This window comes from Tenrec ecaudatus, chromosome 12, assembly GCF_050624435.1.
Source record: "Tenrec ecaudatus isolate mTenEca1 chromosome 12, mTenEca1.hap1, whole genome shotgun sequence".
NCBI lineage: Eukaryota > Metazoa > Chordata > Mammalia > Afrosoricida > Tenrecidae > Tenrec > Tenrec ecaudatus.
This window is the reverse complement of record NC_134541.1, coordinates 107108725-107123843: the sequence shown is the minus strand read 5'-3', so window position 1 is coordinate 107123843 and position 15119 is coordinate 107108725. Positions and strand designations below refer to the sequence as shown.

The following is a 15119-nucleotide window of genomic DNA, read 5'->3' as shown; positions in this document are numbered from 1 at the left end:
GGTCCGCGCGCAGCAGACTGCTTCTCCCAGAAGCCCTAGTAACCTGCCCACTTAGCACACAGTTCAGGTGTCTGGGCCAGCAGATCGGGAGGCAGGAGCTGGATCGGATGAGAAGAGTCTTGGACTGAGTCAGCGGACTAAAAAGACTCCCCAGGCACCCTCAGGGATGGCCCTGAGTTACAAATGAGACCCGTTCTTGACTGGTCTTTGAAGAACGTGTAGGCAGAATAGGCGGATAGGGCCCGTGCAATTGTGAAGACTCATTGCAAGTAGAGGTCGGTTCTGTTATTCTATCGGTTCCGAGGGCAGGTGTACATAGCATTCAAGGGCAAGTAGGCTCTGTCCGTCATTTGGATATCCATAACCCGGGCCGGCCTGTACCCTCATTCCTGCAACAAATCTTTGAAAGGTACTGGTCCAGATCGTGGGGCCGTTCACTTAGATCAACTTGGGTTTGGGACCCAGAGACGTCCACCTAGAGAGAGGGGTGGGTTGTGGTCCCTGGAGTGACTCCCTTACATGACCAGAAAGTGGTCGCCCAGCCGCTGTGGCCTTAAAGACCAACCCCAGGCTCGGTTGGGGTGGTTTCTTCCAGGGCTGGCCCCGTGACCAGCGTCTTCTAGACCAATGTGGAGTTTGGGGTGCAGTGTGAGGTGGAGGGTGGGGATTGGAAAGATCACTGGGGAGATGGACCTCTTCCTGAGAGTTGCAGGCCACCCCACCCCCCCCCGCAGGTCTGAGTCAGACCCCCACCTGCAGGCCACCTCAGGACCTGGTCAGTGATTGATAGGGCAGCGTGGTCCCACCCATAGGTGTGGTTTCCGTCTCCCAGGGCCTACTAGCTGACCTCTGACTCAACTGCACTTTGAACACCCCTTGGCCCGTTTGTCCTGTCCTGTCCCCAGTTCTCTGTCACCCTTTACTGTTGGTCCCTTGTCGGGGTTGGGCATGGAGGTGGAAGGGCATGAGTGCTCACCACTGAGGTGTGTCGGCCAGGGAGACCCCGGGGCTGGTCGCACAGTCCATGAGACAGTTTACGGAGCTGCACATCGAAGGAGACTTGGGCAGACGGCCTGGGCTCCATGTGCCCCCACTGACTTGCCAGGGTTACAGGGAGTTAAAGGTGGAACCTCTGAACGGTCCACCTACCCACAGCACACTGCAGGCTAGGAATGCCATTCCGTTGCCAGCCCCACCGACCTGGGCGCAGACAGCACCCCATTCCCTCAATGGGATTGAGTGGGGGTCCTAGCTTTGCCACTAGCCTTGGCCTTTCCAACAGCCCCCCATGATTCAACGCTTATTGAGATTTGGAAAGGGGTTCTGGTGGCACAGTGGAGCAAGGCCGGCAGTTCACACCAGCGGCTCCGACTTTCTCCTTCCGTCAGAACTAGTCTCAGAAACTCAGAGGGCTGTTCTACCCTGCCCCACAGGGCGGCTAGGAGCCAGCAACTTGAAGGGAATGAGATGTTTCCACAGCAAGTCACCACCCTGCTCAACCCGTGAACATTCTGTTCCGTGTCACTAACCCCCTTGGTGTGTACCACCACTCTTCCCTCCCGCCCCTCCTGACCCTTCCTGCCTTCTGAACCTGGTCTCCGGGCCAACGTTGCCCTTTGACGGAGAGCGCTTGATCCTAAGATGTGTGCTTCCTGGTTCCCCTTAGACTCGGCCAAGGCTTCCAACCCATCTTGAAGGTCACCTCTGGGCAGGGCTGCACCCACAAGTCGGTGAGGAGACATGTCTGCTCTAACTTAATGGCCAAGTGCCCCACCTTACCAGCTCCCTGGAGATGTGTGCACCCCCCCCCCACCACCACCACTTCCAGAATTCTGAATACAGTGGAAAGGAATCCCCTGGACCACCGCAGTCTGTCACACATTTGACTGAAGCATCATTTACAGGACACCTGGTCCCAAGAAGATGACACACCTTACTGGATGACTAATGAGCTGCCCTCCAGTGAGTCTTGCCCCATTTCGACCCACGTCCAATGTGGGGAGAGAAAGGTCCCCCACAAATCATCACAGGTCCGGCGCAGGCGCTACTGTACAGCGATAATAAGTAAAGATTATAGTAAAGTCACAGCATGAGAGGTAGAGGAGAGATTGGAATAATGGAGTCAGACAACTCATGGTAGCATGCTCACCTCAGCTCTGCTTGGTGGTCCTCGTGGGAGGAGACCGGTGGCGAGAGCAGGAAAGCCCCCACCTTATTGCTCACCATGGGTTATATCTCCTTTGGGGGCATCATTACAGGTCACCAGACACCACAGGAAGGGGCAGTACCATAGGCATACACAGCGTAGGAAGGGGATGTACAATAGGCGTAAGCAAGACCGGAAGGGGATGAGCTAGGGGTGTGCCCATAGGATTGGGAGGGTCTAGAGGTGTACATGTGACAAGATGGGTGGACCCTAGATTCATGATGCAGCCTAGCCTTGGTCATCCTAGGGCAGGTTTGACCTCTCTGAGGTCTCCTACAAAGACACAATCAGAAGGGAGTGGGCCCTACTTGTTGTGAGATAAACAGTGGTGTCTGCCTGCTCTAGAAGGCTGATAACCCTTAGGCAGAATGACCCCTTACCTACTTCTGATGACCTCCAAGTGTATAGACATTCGCAAGCAGCTAAGTTTGGCATACATTTGGGTGAGACGACTTGGGAGAAATCCTTCTGTTTCCCACAGTGCAGGAGAAGGAAGCATGGCCAGGCAGGGCCCGTGGCAGCCTCACAGTGGTTGTGCTTGAACCCCGTTGTTGCAGCCACTGGGTCCGCCCGGCTCTGAGCATGGCTCCCTCAAACCGTCCATTGGCGTCTTGCTTGCTCTTAATGCTGACTCCAGCCCAGCAGCTGCCAGCCTAGACCAAGTCTCAGAAACAAAGCCCTTTTCTCCTAGAAACCATCTGTAAGAACAATAGCCTTTATTTTTTTTTTAGCCTTTATTTTTAACAAAGGAAAAAAACCACACAATCCTCTTGACCCTGTGCTCCCCGCTCCCCCCACTCCTAGGTTTTTCAGAGCTGGGCAAAGTCCCCTTTGTGCTGCTCCAGCCACTGGTCCAGGGTCCTGGCCCTGGGGTTGAGTCTCAGGGTCAATCCAATGTTGCGGTCGGGTTTCAGGGCGTAGAAACGGAACATGTTGGCTAGGTACTGGGCCCCCGGGAAGCCGAGCTTCTCATATTCCTCCGGAGTCGTCTAGAAGTAGAGGGGAGTCTATTCCAAGACCCAGTATGCAGCACCCCAGGTGAGGTCGGGGTGGGGGGGGGTTAGGCTGAGTGAGCATGGAGTCCCCGGCTGCTGCTTGCTTGCCAGATCCCACTCTTGGTGCCCAGGTCCCCTGCTAACTAACATTCTCGCCTACCGCTCCTTAGAAAACCCTCCAAGAAGACGGGCGTCTGGACACCACCATTCTCGATGAGCCATATCACTTTCTTACTCTGAAATCTGTTCCCCTTCCCTGAAGAACGGGAATTCCTCAGCCTACTGGTCCAGCCCTAACGTGGTCAAGCCTAGTAAAGCCAAAACCAAACCCGCTGCGGCCAACTCCTCTTCCTCCTCCTCCTCCTACTGACTGAAGAGGACCCCTCCACTGGATATGAATGAATTGACTGAAGCACACAGCCTCACATGTCCCCCGTAGAGGTACTGCTGGTGGGTTTGAACTGCTGAGCTTGTGGTTCATTGCTAAGCGTTGAACCTACCAAGGCCACCAGGACTCTGTGAACTAAAAATAACCCAAGCAAACTCACTGCCATCCAGTCAGCCGATGCCAACTCACAGCAGCCCTGGAGGGCAGAGTTTCCCTGATTAACACGTTACTGGAGTAGAAAGCCTTGTCTTTCTCTCGAGGAACTGCTGGTGATTTCGAACAGCTGACCATGCAGCCCAATGTGTAACCACGTGGCATAAAGGTTGGTCATCCTGAGCTGACCTTGACCATCATCAGGATGGGGTGGGGCAGGCTGGTCCTACAGATATTCTCCCCTTAAGGACTTAGGAACAGCTAACTAAGGCCACTCCACCCCTTGGTGGGAACTGGGAGCCCCCCCACTCGCTGCCATGGGGTACCTACCTTGGCATCATGCACAGCCTGGCCGAGATGCTTAGACAGGAGGGCTGCATACTCCGCTGGGGTGTGCCTGCAGGTACTGAGCCCAATGTCCTGGCCGACGTATTCTTCGGGGGCCTTCAGCAAGCTGAGCACCACTGGGCCCAGGTCTGCCACAGCCATGCCGTCCATGGGGATGTCGCCCATGGGCAGGCCTGTAAGGGGAGAGGAGGACACGGGCACTGCCACACAGGCTGGGCAGCAGATGCAGCTGGTTTTCCCACCAGGCAGTCAGTTCCCTGCTGTGGCAGGGCTGAGAGCATTTGTCAAACTGGTGGCAGGGTGGAGAAAATGGTGGCGGGACGGGCCAGGACCCTGGGGTGCAGTCTGAACCCTACTACCTACCAGCTCTACGCCTTGGGCCTGTCACCCAAATGCACTGAGGCTTGGTTATTATGTCCTCGGGCTGGGCACCCACACCGTGGACTGCCCATCCTATCAAGGCTGAACAGAGGAACAGTGGAGAAGAGGCACGAAAAGGCTTTAAAACAGCGGTTCTCAACTTATGGGTCGCGACCCCTTTGGGGGGTGTCCAACAACCCTTTCACGGGGATCGCCCAATTCATAACAGTAGCAAAGTTACAGTTATGAAGTAGCAACAGAAATAATTTTATGGTTGGGAGGGTCACCACAACAAGAGGAACTGTATGAAAGGGTCTCAGCATTAGGAAGGTTGAGAACCACTGCTTTAAACGCTGCTGCTGAGAAGGGGCGGAGGCTGTGGTCCCCCAGATTGGATTGGATCATAGGCCCTCACCCTGGCTTGGCCTGTACTATGTAAGTCTAAGGGAGTGTCATCAAGTTAATGGGGGAAATTCAATCATCTCTTAATTGCATTTCTAGAAGTTTTCTGAAGCCTCCTTGTGTCTGCTGAATTGAAGAATGACTTGGAACTCCCAGGTGTGGTTCCGTGGATGAGGAAGAAGCAGAGGGTTGTCCTGAAGGAAGCCAGATGTGTAGCCCAATGGGGACCACTGGCCTCTCATTGCCACACTAATAAGGGTCACTGTGGCTGCCCATTGGGACTAGGCAGGGGGCGGTAAGGAGGAAGCACCCAATGAGAGTGGACTGGGGTATGTTTGGGACCACAGCCTTGGCCACCATCGAGAGTGGCACCAATGTGCTGCCACGAGGCTCTGTTCTCAGAGAGGTAAGACACTCCCAGACTTACTGGCAACCACTAGTGCACCCACAGGCGAGGGCACGCAGGGTTTCCACAGTGCCCGGTGGGCAGGACAAGCCACCGCTCCCGCCACCTCGGGCCTTGAGAGCATCTCACTTTAGACCTATGCAGTCCCCAGTGGTGCAGTGGTTTACCGCTAAGCTGCTAATAGAGAGGTTGACGGTACGAACCCACCAGGCACCGGGAGAGAGAAAGATGTGGCAGTCAGATTCCATCAAAACTGCTGTTGTCAGGGGCTCAACACAACAAGACGCCGTCTGGTCCTGCGCCGTGTTCACAGTGGTCATGGTTGCGCCTGTGGCTGGCAGCCACTGTGTCCATCCATCTCGTAACAGGGGTTCTTCTCTGTTGACCCGAGTCTTTGCCTTTCTAGGGACTGGTCCCTCCTGATGACATGTCTGAAGCAGGCGAGACCAAGCCTTGCCACCTGGTGTCTAAGAAGCAGTCTGACTGTGAAGGGTGCTTCTCGCCTGCCCTTCCGGGCTGCTCTGAGTTGGAATCTGCTCATTGGCCTTGAGCAGAGTGAGTTTTTCTACCTTGGGAAATATACAATTGAACAGGTCTTTCAGATTTTCATTTTGCAGAAGGATCAGCCTATTGCAATCAAGTGGAATCTGACTCACAGCTCTCTTTCTGGAAGCAGGCTGCCCAACCTCTCTTCCTCAGAGCAGCTAGTGGGCTTGAACCACCAACCTTCTGGTTAGCAATCAACTACTGTAACCACTGCACCACGAGGGCACCTAGAAGTGACAACAGCTGCGCCGTTTTCTATAAAGCTTTGCTAGTGACAGATCCTGGCAGAACCACCACCGAGGCCCGTTTTCTCATCACCCTCTATGAACTCGCCTTCTGCCCATTCCACAGAAGTGGAAGCTGAGGCCCAGCGAGGTTCAATCACTTGTTCAGAGCCACTGAGGTAACATGAGGGCCGGGGCTCGAACGCAGACCCTCTGAGGATGAGCACGCTTTAGCCAGCCACACCTGCCGAGTCCCAGGGGGCTGGAATTCCATCTCAACAGATGAATGAGAGCAGAATGGGTGGGGGTGCAGGGCACTCACTCAGCAGGTAGCTCTTTCCATCCGGTGCTTTCTTGGGTAGGAAATACGATAAGAGGTTCTCAAAGTAGCAAGGTAACCGCACGCTGATCATGGGAACGCCAATGGCCCGGAAGTACTCCTCCACCTGGCCTTTGCCATCAAAGTGGCCCACGCACAGCTTCCCGCCCGTTAGCTTCTGGATATTCTCCAGGCCACTGTAGACCACGTAGCGGAGGCCCAGGCGTTTGGCCAGGTCGGCCAGCAGCTTCCCCTGGTGGGCAGGCAAAGAGGGAAGAAAGCAGTGGGTCCTCAATCGCATGCTGGCTTTCTGCAGTGAGACGTGCCCCGTCCAGCAATGCCGAGTGCCAGCCTTCTCCCCCTCTTGACAGTATAGACAGCACCACCTGCTGGCTGCATGGTCCCTTCACTACCTTCCTGGGTGGGTCGACTTTTTGGCAGCCCATCGGTGGGCGATATGAGGGTGGGCAGGTTGGCTGAGTGGGCGTCTTCTGCCTGCCCTGGATGAGCCTGTGCCAAGCCTCCTTCAGACAGTCCCAGGGGCTTGACTGGGAAGGGACTAGCCCTCAGGCTGACCACCCCAGTCCAGCGCTGCAGTTTCCTGGCGGAGTGAATCAGGTCAAGTGCTATAACCACTGACCTCACCAGCTAGATGGGGACAGTATCCCTGCCACACAAGGTTAGCTAACAGGTTGAAAGGCAGCCTCCAAAAACACAGACCCATTCCCCAGGTCCTAACCTGTGATATTTGGAAAAAGTCTTTGCAGAGGTACTTAAGTTACAGATCTCAAACTCAGAGCACCCTGGATGGTTTGAGTGAACCCGAAACCCCATGACAAGGGTCCTTCTAAGAGAGACAAAGGGCACCCAGAACACCATGGCAAGATGGAGGGAGAGGTGGGAGTTTGGCGCTACCAGAGCTGGGAAGAGGCACGGAAGGATCTTCCCCTAGGGTCTCTGGACTCTGGAGGTTTTCTATTCCTGTAAAGATTTATAGCTTTGACACCAGCCTGTGTGATCATGAGGTATCGATGGGATCAGGGATCAGGCATCAAAGACCCAGAACAAAAAATCCTATCATTGTGAATGAGGGGAAGTATGGAGTGGGGACCCAAAGCCCATCTGTAGACAACTAGACATCCCCTTACAGAAGGATCGTGGGGAGATGAGCCAGTCAGGGTGTAGTACAGCACTGTTGAAACACAGAACTTTCCTCTAGTTCTTTTTTTAATTTTTTTTTTATTTTAACAATTTATTGGGGCTGATACAATTCTTTTCACAGTTCATACATATACATACATCAATTGTATAAAGCACATCTGTACAGTCTTTGCCCTAATCATTTTTTTCTCTTTTCTTCTTTTACATTTTATTAGGGACTCAAACAACTCTTACCACAATCCTCTAGTTCTTTAGTGCTCCCCCACCTCCACTATCATGACCCCAATTCTACCTTACAAATCCGGCTAAACCAGAGCATGTACATGGGTACAGGTAAGAGCTGGAAACATAGGAATCCAGGACAGATAGATATATTCCTCAGGACCAATATTGAGGGTAGCCATACCAGGAGAGTAAGGAGAAGGTGGGGAGAGATAGAGGGAACTGACCAAAATAATCTACCTATAACCCCCTCCCAGGGGGGTGGACAACAGAAAAGTGGGTGAAGGGAGACATCGGTCAGTGTAAAACACGAAAAAAAAACAACAACTTATAAATTATCAAGGGTTCATGAGGGAGGGAGGGCGGGGAGGGGGAAGGAGGCAGAATGAGGAGCTGATACCAAGGGCTCAAGTAGAAAGAAAATGTTTTGAAAATGAGGATTGGCAACAAATGTACAAGTGTGCTTGACACAATGGATAGATGGATGGATTGTGATGAGTTGTACCGAGCCCCCAATAAAATGTTAGAAAACAAACAAGAAGTTACAGCTTTGAAAACCCACAGGGGCAATTCTACTCTGTCCTGTCCATGGCGGCGAGGAAGCTTCAAGAATGTGGAGCACCAGATGGCTGTGGTGCTACTTTTGATCGGCAGCCCCACGACACTAGGCCAGCTTGTCAGATGAGAGCTACAACAACCAGAGGGCTGTCTTTTTCCACTTGTAAGGGGCTTCCGTTCCACTCCTCTCCAAGAATAGGGTCAAAGCCCACATTTTTTAGACGGAGGTCCTGTCCCGACATTTACGAAGGGCAACAACCAGGAGAGAGAGAAAGAAGCAGGTTTGAAGCCAGACAATGCATTCTGGAAGAGGCAGGACTTCCACCTGAGGCTCCCAATTCTCTACAGCTCACCCACGGGAGCCTTAGAACGCAAGTCACTGCATGAGAACACAGCCCCCTCCCTCCCATCGCCAAGAAAATGGAGCAAGTAGGCAGAGACGTGTGCGCTCAGCTCCTGCTGGCAACCTGAAGGAGAGATTCTTCCAAGGTGCCCAGCTCTTAGCTCACCTGCTTAACCTCCTGCTCCTGGCTGAGGTTCTCCCAGTAGTTGGTCACGATGAAGGTGGCGTAGGCCCCGGTCAGGGCCAGCTCCATGCTGGCCTGGTCATTCTGGTCTCCCTGTACCACTTCTGCACCTTGCAGCCTCAGTGCCTTCGCAGCCTGCTGCCCAGGATCCCGGGTCACCACTCGGACCGTGAATGTCCCATCTTCCAGCAGAGTCCGAGCCACCGAGCCCCCCTGGGCACCTGCAATACACCAGAAAGACTTCCAAGGTCAGAGGTGCTTAGAGACCCTCAAGGCGACTATATCCCAAGAATATGTTTTACTAGAGCAAGAAACTCCCAAGAGACATTCACAGATGATTTCCAAGACACCCTTCAGCTGTTTAAAAAGAATTGCTTGACTGAGGTGTTAATTCACTTACTGTGTCCTTTTAAAGTAGAGTTTTGTAGTTTTTAGTGTATTCCCAAGCAGCCCTGGTGGTGTAATGGATTATATGCTGGGCTATTCACAAGGTCAGCCGTTCAAAACCACCAGCCACTCTGGGACAAAGATGAGGCTTTCTACTCCCGAAAAGAGCTACAATCTCATAAACCCACAGAGGCAATACTACCCTGTCCACAGGGGTCGCTATGAGTCAGCATCAACTCGATGGCTATAAGAGCGTATTCAGAGCTATACAACTATGAACATGTTTAGAACATTTTCCTCACCCTCTAAATGCAATTCACCCCTGTGAGCCCTACCACAGGCAGGTTTATAAGGGGATTATGGGAGCCCTGGTGGCATGGTGGTTATGCATCGGGCTTGTAACCACAAGGTTGGAAGTTCAAAACCACCAGCCACTTCAAGGGATTAAAAACAGGCCTTTCTACTCTTGTAGTTAGTCTCAGAAACAGAGGGACAGGTCTACCCTATCCTTTAGGGTGGCTGTGAGTTGGGAGCTTTGGTTGGTTGGCTAAGAGGGGCTAACATTAGGTAGGCTGATACTTCCTTAATCAACCATTGGCAGTCAAAAAGGCAGGATTTGCCTCAGGACCAGGTTCAGAAGGCTGGAAGGGATAAGAAAAGAGGACTGGAAAGCAACAGACACAGGGAGGAAGACAGGAAGTGATGTTAACATTACGGGGATTACAGCCAATGAGATGGAATAAAACGTGTCTGAACCGAATGGAGAACTGATCTACTCTGTACACCTCAACCCAAATTACAATCAATAAAAGAAATGCTTTTTAAACAAAACAAAATGAGATTCAGGACCCATTAGCAGACTCTTCTTAAAACTTCTGTATAACAAGCCCCCATGGTCATCCCAAGTCCGCTGAAAAAAACCTACCACGATGACCCCTTGGGAATCCCAAAGATCAATAGTCATAACCTTGTGGGCGGACCTCGAAGGCGTCCTACAGAGACTAAGTGGAGCCTGCGTGGGGTAGTAGGGAAGCATTGGACTGCCAACCACCAGCTGCTCCTCTGAAGATGGGGCTTTCGACGCCTATAAAAAGCTAGTCTGAAACTCAAAGGGGCAGTTCTACCCTGCGCTATAGTGCTGCTGTGGGTTGCCATGAACCCCACGGTAGTGAGTTTGGGGTGAAGAGACTAAGGTCCGTGCATGACCGAGAGAACTTGTCCGCAGCTGTCCACGGGCCCCAAAGACAACCTTAAACACCGTTTGTATGGACCACATCTGTGCGCACATGAACGGGAACCCGGGAGCAATGCTTTTCGATTTCCTGCTGTTGTTGTTTTAAACATTTTATTAGGGGCTCATACAACTCTTCTCACAATCTATGCATACATCAATTGTGTAAAGCACATCTGTACATTCTTTGCCCTCATCATTCTCAAAGCATTTGCTCTCCACTTGAGCCCTTTGCATCAGGTCTCTTTTCCCCCTCCCTCCCGGTTCCCCCCTCCCTTCGATTTGCTGTTGTAAGCATCTGAGAGGAAATCACGTGGAGGCAAAAGAATACACCACCATTTGATTAAATGTTATCTGGGCAGTCTGCCCGAGCAGGAGAGAAACAGTGGTGGGTGGAGGGCGGGCGGGCGCAGAGAGCGGTGGAAAGACTTCCTTTCCCTGGCCTCGTGGCATAGGTTCGCGCCCACCAGCCCCTCGGTGGAAGAACGGTGAGGCTGTGGGCTTCTGACGTCTTGGGGAGCAGTTGGCTCTGTCTAGTCTCTCCTCTTGGGTCACTGTATGGAAACGACTCGGAGACTACATATATTAAGTTCAGGTAACTCATCTTTAACAGTTAAGGAACCTGCCATCGGGCTGTTTCACCCCTCGGGGTGGGGGGCGCTGGGGAGAACCAACCCCAGGCGAGCCGGTTCCCTGCCTCGGGGCGTCCCGTTTGGGCCCCTGGGCGCGGAGTGTGGGGTCTCGCTCACCTGTGGCTCCGAACACCACCACCAGTTTCTTATCCGCCATGCGGGCAGGAGCGGATGGGGGTCGTGGGAGGCACGGGGTCACGAAGGGTCCTTGTCCGGCCCGAGCCGAGAAGGGGCTACCCCGATATCTTACCCACGCGGCCCCTGGCCGTCCACCCCGTCCCCGGCGGCCCCCGGCGCCCCTGCAGCCGCGCGGATGGGAAAGGCGGCTGGGACCCAGACCCCGAGATTGCTTCAAGGAGGACCCATTGCGCGCGGGGGGGGGGCGCCCGCGGGGGGCGGGGGGCGCCGGCCGTCGCCCGCAGCCGCCAGCCCGCACGCACCGGGCCCGTCACCCCCGGCGCAGGCTGTGCAAAGACGCGCGGCCGCCCCGCTGCCCGCACCCCGCGGCCCGCACCCCGCGCCCCACCCCGCGCCGCGCGCCCCCGCGGCGCAGATGGTAGGTTCCGGCTCCCGCCGACCCCCGGAAGGCCAGGCTCCGGCGGGCGGAAAGCGAAGGCAGCGCCAATCGGAGCTGGGTGACAGCTTAAAGGGCGCCAAACAAAGCCAAACAGCCCAGCACCCCACTGCCCCTCTGGGTTTAGGAGACTTAACTCTTGATGAGAGTAGAAAGCCTCATGTTTCTCCCACGGAGAGGCTCGTGGGCCAGCCCCTAACCACTCTCTATGTCACCTGGGCAAAGCAAACCCACACCCTCACCTGTATGCAGACTCAACTTCCTGAGATTGGCCAGTTAGCTCTGGGACGTCTGACTGACACATGTCCGGGTCCATACAACTTGAACGTGTTTGCATTATTTTTTGTTGTTGTTAACAGAAAAGTGTCTTTTTTGTTGTTGTTGTTTTGAACTAAAACTCAATAATGACAAAAGGCATCCTCTTCTGAAAACCCACTGCTCTGCTGTAGATCCCGACTCAACAGGCTGCAATCTTCACCAAGGCGACTGCTGGCTGCCTCGTTCTTCTGCCGAGTGGCTGACGGGTCAAAGGTTCGAATCACTGACCTGTATTATAAAATCTGTTTATTACCTTATAAGCATGCATTCATATTTACTTATGATTTGGAATTGACTCAATAGCCCTGAGGGTTTTTTGTTGTTGTTTTGGGAGGAGAATATTTGTATTTATGAATGAAGACAACATTTAATCATGTTTTTATCTTGTGTAAACCCCTGGTAATCTCCTCCCCACCTTATTGTCGTGCCTCTGTGCTCAGATCACCACCTAACTTCAGCTCACCCCTTAGGATTCCACATGGGCACTTCCTTCAACAAGCCTTTCCTAACCCCTAGTCCCGGCCTTATTTGTCTCTGTAGCTCTCCCTCCCAGCACGGATCAGGAATTCCATCGATACCCAGTCCGTGGAACTCAAGTGCATATTCAGCGGATACAATTTGGTTAGCCTTCCTTCAGTTGCATGGGGTTGGGTCACAAGATCCAAAGTTCCCAGCTGCTCATCTGCAGGGCCTGCTGTCACATGGAAATGCTGAATCCGGGGTCAACAGTGACGAAGATGGCATCAGCAGAACATTTGTCCAAGCGTGGGGCTCTTTGTTGGTTGCATGCCCACCATGTCAGTTCTGGTCCCCAGATTAAAGTCAGAGTAACTCCCAGCACCATGTTGGGACTCAGCACCTTTTGGCTTATTGAGCCAAACCCAGTATTATCAGGTCGATTCCGATTCATGGAGACGCTATGGAACACAGAACTGCCCCCTCTGGGTTTCTGAGACTGTAAATCATTTATGGGAGCAATTAGCTGGCAGCATCTTTCTCGGAGCAGCTGGTGGATTTGAATGGTTGACCTTGAGGATAGAAGCCCACATAACCCACTACACCACCAGAACCAGCAGCTTGGAAATCAAGCAAAAAGTGGCAGGGAACGGCATCTCTTATGCTTGGCTGTCAGCCAGTGGCACTGGTGCCCAGAGGCTGTTCCGTAATGGGTTTTGTTAGCAGTCAATTGTGTAGGGTGTGTCCTAAATCAATGTCTGCTGTGATATAAAAAAGATTCGACATGCCAGTGAGCAAGCAGAGCTGGAGGAAGACAGATGGAAGGCCAAGTGGAGATCGCTCCGGAGCAGAAGTTGAAAAGAAGGCAACGACTTTCCCCCAGAGCCAACAAAGAGAGACAGCCTTCCCCTTAGAACTATGATCTTAAATTCAGACTTCCAGCCTCCTAACTGTGAGGGTGCACATTCCGCTGAAGCCACCCCCTGTTGTACCAGCACTCGATAACTAAGACTAAGCCCCACGCAGTCCACAACGCAGGGGCCTGGGAGGAGGGATTTGGTTACTGACTTGTATATCCCATTATGACTCAGCACTTTCTGTGTGACTTCATATCTGACAAAGCACTCCATAGTTCACCCTGCGCAGTGACAGACAGTAACGTAGATAACAGTGGGAGCCCTTACCTGGGCCCCTCATGGGTGGCACACACCAGCTACGCCCTGCATTATGTCACTTTATCTGACTTGAACCCTCGCGGCCATTCAATTGCAGTCTATTGTATGTGACAGTTGTCGGGAGGAGAGCGAGAAAGGGTGTATTTCCTTTCCTTATAATGTATTCTATTGTTTTTAATTTTGGTTTTCTTTGATCTTTTTATTGTGAAATAGGTGAGGGCTTACACTTCAGACCAAAATGTTTGTATTCATCAATTTAAACGACTTACCAAATCTCCCAAGAGTTTGGCCTGATCTTCCCCCACTTTTTTAATATCTTCTCCCTCAGAATATTATTTCCCCCTTCACCTTAGCTAGTTCAATAATGCAAAAGGGATTCATGCATTCTTATTTTAAAAAGTAAATAAGGATAAGACAAAAGTGACCTGGGGCAGGGAATGTGCGGATGTGCTTTATACAACTGATGTATGTATATGTATGGATTGTGATAAGAGTTGTATGAGCCCCTAATATAATGTTTTAAAAAAAGAAACAAACAAAAAAAGTGACCCTTGACCTCTTGCAGTCATTCTAGTATGTCAACCTTCAAGAGCTTTTGATTGCATGTACACACTTCCACATGAATGTGTAGAAATACATATAATAACCTTGGTAGATTACAAAAAGGAAAAGAGAGATCAACCTGTTTCAGGTAACTAGAGAAGCCCTAGTGGCGTAGTGGTTATGAGTTCGGCTAACAATAAGGTCAGCAGTTCAAAACCACCAGCCACTTAACAGGAGAAAGATGGGCTTTCTATTCCTGTAAAGGGTTACGGTCTTAGAAACTCATTGGAAACTCACAGGGTAGTTTTACCCTGTGCTATCGGGTTGCTAGGAGTCAGAATTGACTCGATGGCGGCGAGTTTTGTTTGATTGCTGCCTTAACAAACAATGCCGACGTGGCTTTATAGGACAGAAATTATTTGTCTCACAGTTTTAGGGGCCCTATACCGTCGCCATGAGTCAGAACTGACTCCATGGCAGTGCATTTGGTTTGGTTTGAGTCTCTCTTGATGACGTCTAAAGTCCACTGGACATTATGTCTAGCCTCGCCTTTAATCTGTAGCCTGACTGAAGGAACAAAAGGTGCTGCAGGTGAGTCTGAAGAGGGGGTGGCACAGTCTAGTTCAGGGAGTTGAGAGAGGAGCGAGGGGGAGCCCAATTGCAGGTCACAGCCTGAATTTTGACATTTGTCCTAGTTGGAAGGGTTTAAGCAATGAGGAGAGGAGTAACGTTCTATTTTGACTTTTGAAAGAGCGTTCTGGGGGAGGGAGAAAATGAGGAGCTGATACCAAGGGCTCAAGTAGAAAGCAAATGTTTTGAGAATGATGATGGCAACAAATGTACAAATGCGCTTGACACAATGTATGTATGTATGGATGGATGGATTGTGATGAGTTGTATGAGCCCCCAATAAAATGATTTAAAAAGAAAGAAAGCATTCTGGCTGCTGTTTGAAGAATGAGGTCAGGAGAAGCTGGGAGACCAGATA

General features: G+C 52.0%; 1 protein-coding gene and 1 long non-coding RNA gene across 2 annotated transcripts; one reads left to right on the top strand and one right to left on the bottom strand.

The window, feature by feature from the left end:
• Positions 1 to 2921: 2921 nt before the first annotated feature.
• Positions 2922 to 11405, bottom strand: NMRAL1 (NmrA like redox sensor 1). Its single transcript, XM_075564330.1, has 5 exons — positions 11183 to 11405; positions 8798 to 9036; positions 6351 to 6600; positions 4073 to 4263; positions 2922 to 3195 (listed from the first exon to the last, which is right to left on the bottom strand). Exons 1-5 carry the CDS (start codon positions 11220 to 11222, stop codon positions 3016 to 3018), a joined length of 900 nt encoding a protein of 299 aa, XP_075420445.1. The 5' UTR covers positions 11223 to 11405; the 3' UTR covers positions 2922 to 3015.
• On the top strand, positions 10854 to 14832 carry LOC142462450 (uncharacterized). The gene is made up of 3 exons (XR_012787256.1): positions 10854 to 11028; positions 12089 to 12170; positions 12498 to 14832. It is a non-coding gene; the product is annotated as an uncharacterized LOC142462450 (long non-coding RNA).
• The last annotated feature ends 287 nt before the right edge of the window (positions 14833 to 15119 follow it).

Bases quoted from the DNA above. Each gene is read 5' to 3' on its own strand.
- NMRAL1 (XM_075564330.1), bottom strand. From the start codon at position 11,222: ATGGCGGATAAGAAACTGGTGGTGGTGTTCGGAGCCACAG. The intron at 6,601-8,797 runs GTGAGCTAAGAG...CCTGCCCACCAG, and splicing joins AGGAGCAGGAGGTTAAGCAG to GGGAAGCTGCTGGCCGACCT. The intron at 3,196-4,072 runs GTAGGTACCCCA...CTCTACTTCTAG, and splicing joins AGGCTGTGCATGATGCCAAG to ACGACTCCGGAGGAATATGA.